The 10,000-nt window shown below is 36.2% G+C and overlaps 1 protein-coding gene across 6 annotated transcripts in view; it reads right to left on the bottom strand.

Moving 5' to 3' along the window:
- The window catches only part of LOC138043212 (uncharacterized), a 29,008-nt gene that overhangs the window by 18,522 nt on the left and 486 nt on the right, over positions 1–10,000 (bottom strand). For 2 of the 6 annotated variants that reach the window (XM_068889362.1, XM_068889367.1), the window contains exons 2-6: positions 5,291–5,464; positions 4,255–4,455; positions 3,494–3,693; positions 3,132–3,233; positions 1,577–1,747 (exon numbers count right to left, since the gene is read on the bottom strand). In XM_068889362.1, the coding sequence (XP_068745463.1) occupies positions 1,577–1,747; positions 3,132–3,233; positions 3,494–3,652 (432 nt within the window). In that variant the 5' untranslated portion in view covers positions 3,653–3,693; positions 4,255–4,455; positions 5,291–5,464. Of the gene's footprint in view, positions 1–1,576; positions 1,748–3,131; positions 3,234–3,493; positions 3,694–4,254; positions 4,456–5,290; positions 5,465–7,512; positions 9,152–10,000 lie in introns of those variants that run through there. The other 4 variants (XM_068889363.1, XM_068889365.1, XM_068889366.1 and 1 more) reach the window with 4 other exon arrangements.

Below are 10,000 nucleotides of genomic sequence, written 5' to 3'. Positions count from 1 at the left end.
AAAAAAAAACGGTTTTTTACGGTACCGGTACCGGTACCGGCTTTTTGCATAGTTAAATATAGCTCTTTGGCATTACAAAGCTTTTGCTTTCATGTCCAAATTGAGCACTCTACTGGGATGAGTCATTGCCGCTAGCAATTGCGCATGCTCACTAGCTCGCTAGTTTGAGCACTCTGACATGGCTTATATGTACCACATGTGTGGGACATTTGGGGTGGCTTTATAAGCCTAACCTCCATCCCAGACATCAGCACTGCACTGACATATATGCTCCCCTCCCCCAAACAATATGGCGTCATAAAAGGTCCATTGAATACAGAGGTTGCTTTAAGCCTGGTTTCCATATTATCTGCAACGGTCTGCGATCGGTCTGCGACACGATCGTAATGGTCGTGGAAGTTAAATCTAGTTCTACTTTCCCGACCATTGCCACTGTGTCGCAGACCGTTGGAAACCAGGCTCAAATACTCAAGGCCTTATGAAACGCACTCGGGAAAATGCTAGCGTCAATATCATGCAAAATTTGTCTAGTAACAAGTGCTGAACCGTGTCTTCGGCTTAACTGAAATTCAAGGGCAGAGCAAGTATGTCAAGGTACAGTCGTATGAAGCGCTATATATTACATTTGCCAGGAGGGGTTCTAAGTATTTATAAGTCCCACTCAAACTTGTTAGTATTATTTTCTGACCTTTTTTTAACTGCTGATCACTGTGCCACGGAAATGATGGGCTTGAGATGATTTTCGTAACATCATGAAAGCAAATTAAAAACGAAGACACTGGCTCACTTGACTTGGATGCCATGAATATGGCACGCGCTTTTTCGCAAAGGATCAATTTACCCAGATATCCGTTCTTGGTTCATATTAACACCTTTTCAAAAACAATTTTCTTTCCATTCAAAGGAAAATATTGTAAAGGAAATTCCAGTGAAACTTACTTAAATCGTTTGTCTTTTTCGGCGGATCCCGATTATCAACTTTAATTTTATAACTGCATGCTGCTGTAAAGTAGCTGCAAACCTGTCGTGCTGCATTGTTGTCATTACAACGCGCTTTCGCGCCACTACATTTTTTGTATTTCCAATAATGCAGGGATATTTTAATTTCAGAAAACAAAAAGATATAAAATTACATGTCTAGATCCACATTAAATGTCAGGCCTTATTTTTGCCGGTCCACGCTGTTTCCACGGAATTGAGTCTTTGAAACGCTCTCCGCGTTTCCTTTTACCATTGCAAAGATCATAGCAGCATTTTCATGCATGCCCTATACAAGAGGAATTACCTCAAAAAACATAATAAGACCATACTGAGTAGGAAATAACAACAATCTAAACATAGTTACAAGCACAGCAAGCAAGCACACATACTATATTCGCACGAAGTTTCCCTTAATATCTATTCGAGCCGTATTTTTCTTATATTTCTACGGTACCACTATGGCAGTACATTGCATGTCTTATTGTTAGCGGCAACAGCACTCATCTTATTATATTTTGTATAAAAGATGCAGGCTCCTGCTGTGGACCCTTGATTTTACTGTTTAAAAGGTTTTTGCTTCTTTTAATCGGCTCACCTTTTGTTCTATGTACATCACCGTGCCATTTAAGAAGTAACTTAGGTCTTCAAGTACGCTTGCCAAAGAACGATGCGACGGCCCCTGACTATCCTCAAAGGAAGAGGTCAAGTGCAAAGGAGCCATAAACACAGCCATTTTGGAGTGCAAGATCTTAAGCTTGTCTTGAATCTGAAAATTTCATAGTGAACAGATCACTCAGTTTAGGATAACTTCCTCTTAGACTATCGAAACAACATCCGCACAGTAAGCAGGATTTACTCACCCATGGTTTTAAATCATTTTCAGAATTACTTTTCTATATTTATCCATCACTGCATCGCTTAATTTAACTATAAATGTACCGAAAGCCGAATCGACTGATGATTTTCGTGTCAAATATCTTATTATGTTACCACAAGATCTATAATTCAATGATAACATTTTTCAGAATTCCTCACATAACTTTGTGCCAAATTTGGTTCCTCCTTTTATCTTTATAATCTTGTTTGTACATTGCTTGCTAACTCTCACCATTTGATTTCGTTTATCCAGAAGAGGAAGACAATTTATGAGACAGTTTAAAAACAACGCTGTGAAATACAATACAATAGTAACGCCTGTTCTGCGTCTCATACTTAGCTGAAAGAGGATAGACTGTTGTACATAATTACCACCCTGACAAACAACAGTGAGTGACGTTAATGGTAGTGTTAATGTGAACCTAAAAATGATGACAGCTATGATACGTTTTACTCGATTTATGATACTTTGGAGTTAGTTTCTTGCTATTAATTTAGACAGCCCAGCTCCGCCATTTTTTGCTGCGCTATTGAAGTCTCTAATTTTCTTACAGAAACGTTGAGTAAATATTACTGGTTATTAAATTTAGGCCAAATGTCGAGTGCTTTGTGATTAGTGATGTGTATTGAGTATCACTTTACTTCTTGAAAAATCTGAGGTTAAAACAAATGACCAAATTTAAAGAGATTAGCTTCTCTGCCTTTTTTGATAGATAATACTAATTAAATTCGCATAGATATTTGAGAATTTTTTTCTTTTCGTTTCTCAGTTATATTTACACTTAGCTTTTGAGATCATCTCTTGCTTAGCTATTTTCGCAGCTCGTTGTTTACAAGTGTGGCTACGGAATCATGTTTACCATTAATAATTCAAAAAGAAGAATGACAAAATATCTAAAAGATACTCATATTGAAATAATAAGCTAAGCTGTGTGTTCACTCCGCTAAAAGCATCAGAAGAATCGTCCTGAGCATTTCCAGTTTTGAGTTTCTCTCTCGAAACACCTAAGGTTAAAATTGATGAACGAAAAACGTTGTTTTCGTTGAAGGTTGTTTTATTTTTATTTTTTATTAATTAATTTCTGCGGTAAACGAGCTATTTTCTTTGATTTACGCATGAAAGACCTGTACGAGTTTGTATAGCAGTAGAATCTTTGACAAATATCTCTTACCACTTTTTTTTCATTAGGACCTAATCAGAGCAGTTCTTGTTTCGTTGAAGAACTTTTAATTAAGTACGTTTGCAAGTAGGCTTGCCATCATTGCCTCCTTACCAACTGGTTTTGAGTGCACGCCTCACTCTGAGCAAGTCCAAGTGTGATAAGTGGGTCCTGGAGAAGGCTCGATGAACTGATGAAGGGATAAAACAGTTTCATCTACAATATAAAGAAAAGACAAAGCATTAAATTGCCGCTTTCAGTTTTTTTTTTAATCTAAGTATTAAATTGAGGAGGAGGAGGAGTTTCTTGCACCAGATGCAACAAAAAAAATGAAATGTTTAAAACAGGATAAGTTTGACATTTTTTGGAATGTGTCACAAGTGAAGCCATTGTGCAAGGACACAAATTGATGGTATCGTAAATTCCTACTTCAGAGAGTACCTGAAGGGAAAAAAGAAAGAAAAGGAAAAAGAGACCTGTGCAGTGGCATTTATGACTCTTGGGACGACCAGCAGTTTGATTAGATTCTCAGTGTCCATGGCTGAGGCTGTTGAGGAATTCCCTGGACTATATGGTGCTGAAGTGGTTTGTGTGATACACCAGGTGATAGCAATAACGATGCCCATTAGCTTCATTGCAGCAAATTGAAAATAGCGTTGGAACTAATTGGCAGAATCTGAAAGCAATGATAACTTTTGAACTTGAAAGAAATACAAGTTTACAAGAAATGAATTCGAAGAGCGTGGCCGAGATGTTTCTTTTATAGTCCCAATGTATTTTCCTCCATATAAAAGGGCATCTTTGAGTTTTATGGAACTTACTTACCAAATAAAAGTCTTATAAACACTTTTTTAAAGTACAAGGCCTGTTTGTTTGCCTCAAAGAAAATAATATAAGGAAATTAGTAACCTGAATCATAATGTGTTTTGCGTCACTAAACTCAGCAAAGTTCTCTTAATTAAATGTAGTGTTTACAGAAAGGGCAACATGTCCCATATCTTTCCTCTTCCTAGAAACTCCAACTAAATAGCGTTATGCATTACTTTCTGGACAGATCAGTACGTTCATTGAGCTAATTTTTCTATCCATCTTTGATAAATACCTCGAACGGTTCATTTACTTAATTCCATGAAGCGAATTGCGTGTTAATGGGAATTTGTTCTCCTTATGAATGAGTCAAACTTTCAGGATAAATGGAGAGAAGTGGTGTCTATTCGCCTGTTTTTTCAATGCTTACCTTTTAAGATTACAAACTTGGACGATGCAGTGGCCGCTTTTCTCGTTTGAGCCAAGCTTTTCTTCGGGGCAGGTACGTAATCTGAGGTTGCGCGAGAGTTGTTTACAACCATTCTCATATTGCCTTAACGCCTAGAAAGGGTGGGCTGGGATATATGGGAACATTGCCTCCTAAGGCTTGTGCCGTTGACTTCCACGTCTACTGGGGAGGAAAAGATGAAAGAAAATTAATCGACCTACATTTGCAGAGGTAGATTGAAAGAAAATGTAACTCCTAGTTTAACTGAAACTTTCCTTTGGCGCCTTACCATGAATAAATAACACAAATACTGAGCACAGTAGAGTTTTAGACATTTTCATTCATGATGATACCATGGGAAAACTGAAACAGCCCACTGATCTGCCTTAACTCTTATTTCTCACAGAGTGTGAGTAAAACCAAGGATTACACACCAAAAACCGGTGGTTTTCAGGGACCCTTTGCACAGGAAGAAGCTACTATGTTAATGTTAAGAATATATCAATCAATATCTACTTTTATTGTTGGCAATTTCTTAGCTGTGAAATCAAGACTAGTTTCACAAGATGCCGGTAGCTCTCATCAATGAAGAGCCAAAAAGCAACGTTAAGAGAGAAGAGGAAGATATTTTAAGCTCAGCCGGAATGTTACATGCTTTAACTTTAAAATGGAATATTACGTTAGACTTCTTTCTTCTCAAATACCATTACCTGTCCTACCCGATCATCATACGTTCGCTTTAGAAATTTTATTTATTTATTTTATTATTATTGCTGTTTTCTTACATATGCAAGCACTCTATTTTACTGAGCATTTAGATCAATCTCATACCAGTGTTTCTTTCTATTTTTTGTATTTCTATTGTTATTTTATGCACATATATACAGTATGCATACACTCTATTTTACTAATCATTTAAATCAATCCCATAGCATTTCCAAAGATGACAAAAAAAAAACTGCACGGAAAATTTAACTGAAAACACAAACTCCTTGTAAGAACAAAAATGCCGTCTTACCTGATAGCGTTTGCCAAGGAGCTAGATTATTCCACCTCATAATGTGTTGATAGTGTTTCTAATGTGGTCTCTTCTTATAGTCAAAGCTTTCAATATTGACGCTCTCGTGTTGAGTTGATGACGGTTCCATTGCTTTTACTCTGCTTCTTCCACATAATTCAGTACCTCAACCACCTGAGGAATTCCAGGAAAGATGTAAACTAGTTACTTGTTAACTTAATGAGCCACCACTGCAGTAGTCGTAATAATGTAATAATAACAACTCCTAAAATGAGTCAATTTACATTTCAACAATTGTGCAGGATAGTAATTATTTAATTTAAAATTAAACCTACCTTTTGCGGTTTATGCACTCCAGTTTTCATTTTGTGGGATGATAGTTTCAAAATATATTTAAAGGAAAAAATATCTTGCCTTCTTTAATACTTAAGCCATACAAACAGTGTTCCTTTTCGAAGTTGTCTGTCACAGTGTAATTTTTTTCACGTGGTGATCAGGAATCCACTGGAAAAAGACTTTACACTTTTTGCGTTTTTTAATGAAGCGATTGAGGAAATAAAATAAGGCTATTTTTATCATTTCACTTGCTAAAAACTTCACTTGTGATGAATAATGCAATGCTGGCACGTTTGTGAAAAATATGATTTTCTCACCGTAAAAGCTGTTTAGTACAGTACTATTCTCAGCTCAAAATTATTGTGTGGGAAAAAGGAACAATCATTAAACATTTTTTGAAAATATATAAACTGCAAATATCAAATATTTTGTGAACTTTTCTTGTAAGTGTAATAATGCTAATATCGTCACCATTATTAAAATCAATTTTATCATCATTGCATCAATATGTGTCGCGATAATCATCATCATTGTCATAATTGTTGTCAGAATCACTATCAGGATTACCAGCATTGGCATCATACCAACCTAAGTACTATTCTTGTTCTCTTAGAAATTAACTATAAATATAGGAGAAACTTTAAGATTAAGCCAGACATTTTCTTGTTTACTACTCAAGTTTTTTTCCCTTGATGGTTTCTTCCCTGCAGATTATGCAACCTAGTACCTAAATATAATTACTGTTTATATTATGTGCACTTAAAGAAAATTTTACAATACGTTTTTATGAGTGGAAATCGCTTACGACCAGCTTTTAAAGGTAAGTTAATTTAAATTTTAAAGTCCTCGAGGCAAATAATTATGGCATACAGTAGTATGGATTCAAAATAAACAGAGAGCTTGTGTAAATTGGGAACTGCTCACATGATTCCTGGTGTTCCTCTTCTTTAAATCAGAGTGTTTTTCTTTTGCTCCAATAAATAGATTAGTTAATAAAAGGTTATTGGTTTGATATAAGAATTGACCATGCAATATGGAGGCTCTCCAAGGGAAGGAAGGGGGTGGGAGGGGTGGGGAGGATCCTAGTTCCCTTGTCCCCTTTAAATATTTGCTGGTGTTCCTTTGTTCCCCAATTACTTTCAAACCTATTCCCAGCTTTTTTATGCCTAAAATTGGTTTTGTTTCCTTGTGCCCGAGTTCAAATTAGCCATGTTTGCTTATTACCCAAAACATCTGGGAGGGCCTCAATATTAGTTAACTGATATTATTCCTCAAAATTCTATTCAGTGTTCATAAACTTTCCTCGCATAATTTGGGAAGAAAGATCTTGTCTACTTCTCCTGTTATTCGAGATTGATTAAAAAAGCTACAATGATGGAAAGCGATATCATTTGGGTATTATTTTCACTGCAAGGGCAATTTTCTAACCCTATCTCGACTACAAGCTGATAATCAGTTTACTCGATTACTTCACGATCTTAAAACGGGAGTCAGTCAGAAGAAGTAAGATGCTTGAGTGAAGTTCGTTTGCTTAATCCTTGATAATTTAATTTAGTCTAGTCTTGTAAGTCAACCATTTATAACATCATGCATGAAGCACCACAACCACCTACATTCTTTTTCTCAATTCAGCTCAATTCCATTTAGAAATTTTATTTAACTTTCTAGAGGTCTATTTTTGAATTACTTAATTCAATTGAACTCGGTTCTTGGAACAATGTACCTGTCCATCTTCATGTGTTGTTTCTCTAAAACAAATGCAGTCACTATACGATGTAGGGTGACGAGTTAAAAATTGAAAATTGCTTCCCGGCAAGAGTTACACATATCAACAATTTTCCCTCTTCATCAACTGGTTATATGTGATGCTTGAAGATATTACTTACTTACTTCGCACCTCTTCATTTCAAGCTCAAATCCCTAACATATTCGTTTGAGAAAATACACAAACTTTCACGATCTGCTTTTCCTCAGACCTCTCAGCATACTCTTGCATCCGTTTCCAGTAATGATTTGCAATTTTATTTCCATGCTGAAGTGACTTTCCCTCCTCTTCGCATGTTTACACTGTTTACTGTAGTAAAAGCATTGAGTAAATAGAACATAGTTCCTTCTTGTGGTTGGTTTCAAAATGACCTGGGAAAATTCGGGCAGAGATTATTATTTCATCACCTCGTATGATTTCTTTGAAAAATAGGAAGTTAAACAACGAGTTGTAAATAAAAAGTAATTCTCGTAAATCACCATACTCAGGTGCTCTTAAAAATAATCGACATCAGTTCTCTACCTAAAATCTTTTTTGTACGTGGTTTGTACACAATTTGAAAATACTGGCACATAATATTTGAAGGTCGCCAGCATTGACCTTTCGTAAGTATTTTGATCGGCCATAGTTTTCCCCTAGTCGCTTCACTCAGTTGGAAACTCTGCCGTGTTTCACCACGTTATTTTACATTCACAAACGCTTTTGATATTTTCCAATTAAAAAAAGACAAAAGCACAGCTGCCAACTTTTTTTCTTAAGAAGATCTCAACTAAGAAGTACAAATTAGCTAAATAAACGCAGCGATGACCAAATTCAAAATTCTCTTAAAAGGAATACCAGGAAATGTGATGATATTCAATTTGACAAGACTATATAGATAACTTGTGTAGTTTTTGGCGAGTACCCTCGATCTTCTTGTTTATTATCTATCTGGACAAAATTGAAAACAAAAGAAAACAACTTCAGCAGTAAATATAAGAATAATTAAAGAAAGAAGACGCTTCGAAAGTAGCGTGTATTCGATTGCTGCAGTTAGCCGAATGCGCCAAACCTTTTTTCCAGCGACTTTAGTTGCCAGAATGTACTTGCGAACAATGGCTTTGGGTTTCCTTCTATTTGCCAACAGATGCACTATCCTTCTGTACGGTAATCTACTGGGCTCACGATCAAGCATGCGAATGTGACATTTACCCGAATGACATTCTACACCATAACGTGCATGATGAATGAACTTGTCATAACGAGATCTGATGAATTTTTGCAACTTTGTTGACACCAAGGAAGCTTTGCGCTTATATTTGCGTAACTCTATAGCTTTTGCTGGGATATCACAATTCTCAAACTCAACTAAAGTCGATCGAGCCGTTCTAGCAGCCCTTGGAGCACAAGACATTTTGTAAACAATCCATGTGATCACAAAAATTGCACTTAGAAGCATGGTTATTCCGGTAACTCCTGAAGCCAACCACATAACAGACAATAAGTAGCTTTGTAGATATTTTAGTGAGGTTGCATTGAGTGCTCACAGATTGTTCACAACACTTATCAGTTGCATTAACTTTGACTTTAAATTCATGGACGATTCCATTCCGAACTAATCGATCACTCGACGTCTTTTGGTGTGAATCTACTAAGTACAGTGTGTGCACTTCTTTGTTGACTATTTCCTGAACTGCGTATGTGTTTACTCCTTTTTTCCCTTCGAAAACTTGATTTGTTTCACAAGATCGAAGTTGACTTTTCGATACTTTCTCGTTTAGTCATTTCCACTAACTACCCATTATATATGACGTCATGAAGTATTCTTTGGCAGCAATCACTTGCATTCAGCGGCATTTCCCATGAAAAAATTGTCCTTTGGTTCATTTATACCTTGATGGACGGATGCGACAGCCCATCTATTGTTACGTCCTCCCCAATACTCTAGTTATGTGGCAACCTTAGTATGGAGAGTGAAATCCAAAATGTTGGCAATGAAAGAAAAACATACCTTTTCAGAGCTGTTAACAATAAAATTATTAAACCGAATTTGCATTGTGTGACTCACGTCATCTGAGTAAGCAAAGATCGATTCAAATTTAGGAATATTTGGTGTTTACATATTTTCCAATATGATCGACTCTTTTGAAAACATGCCTAATTTTGCTTGGTTAATTTTATTTTACTGCAGGTATTGAACTACAATAGGAATAATTAATAGAGTTATCAAATCCTATCAGTATGCTTATATTCGTGGACTGATTTGACCAATCTCTTTCCCATAAAATTTGCTATTTGTTTAGGCAGCACGCATCCCACTCTGATCTGGAACTAAATGAGTCCATAGCGTTGAGGATGGACCATCACAAGTGGTAAAAGTTTCGTTAGCGGCATAGGCATAACTTCATTTCGTGAAGGAATAAAATATTCATTTTGACAACTTTGAGTGGTGTAGTTGAATTGTAGAGTAAAATAGAATAGTGCAATGCTTTTTTTTAAAAACCCGTCGATGTAGTTAATCGATTTATTCTTTGAGGAGGGTAGCAAGATGCAGCAAAGACCCTTGGTGGTTGTATTTAAAAGCGACGTTAAAATAGCAACGGTTATACTTGAATTTTTTGTCTTCACTC

Source organism: Montipora capricornis, chromosome 3, assembly GCF_036669925.1.
Source record: "Montipora capricornis isolate CH-2021 chromosome 3, ASM3666992v2, whole genome shotgun sequence".
Taxonomy (NCBI): Eukaryota; Metazoa; Cnidaria; class Anthozoa; order Scleractinia; family Acroporidae; genus Montipora; species Montipora capricornis.
Note: the sequence above shows the minus strand (reverse complement) of the source record. Positions and strands in the feature narration are given on the sequence as shown.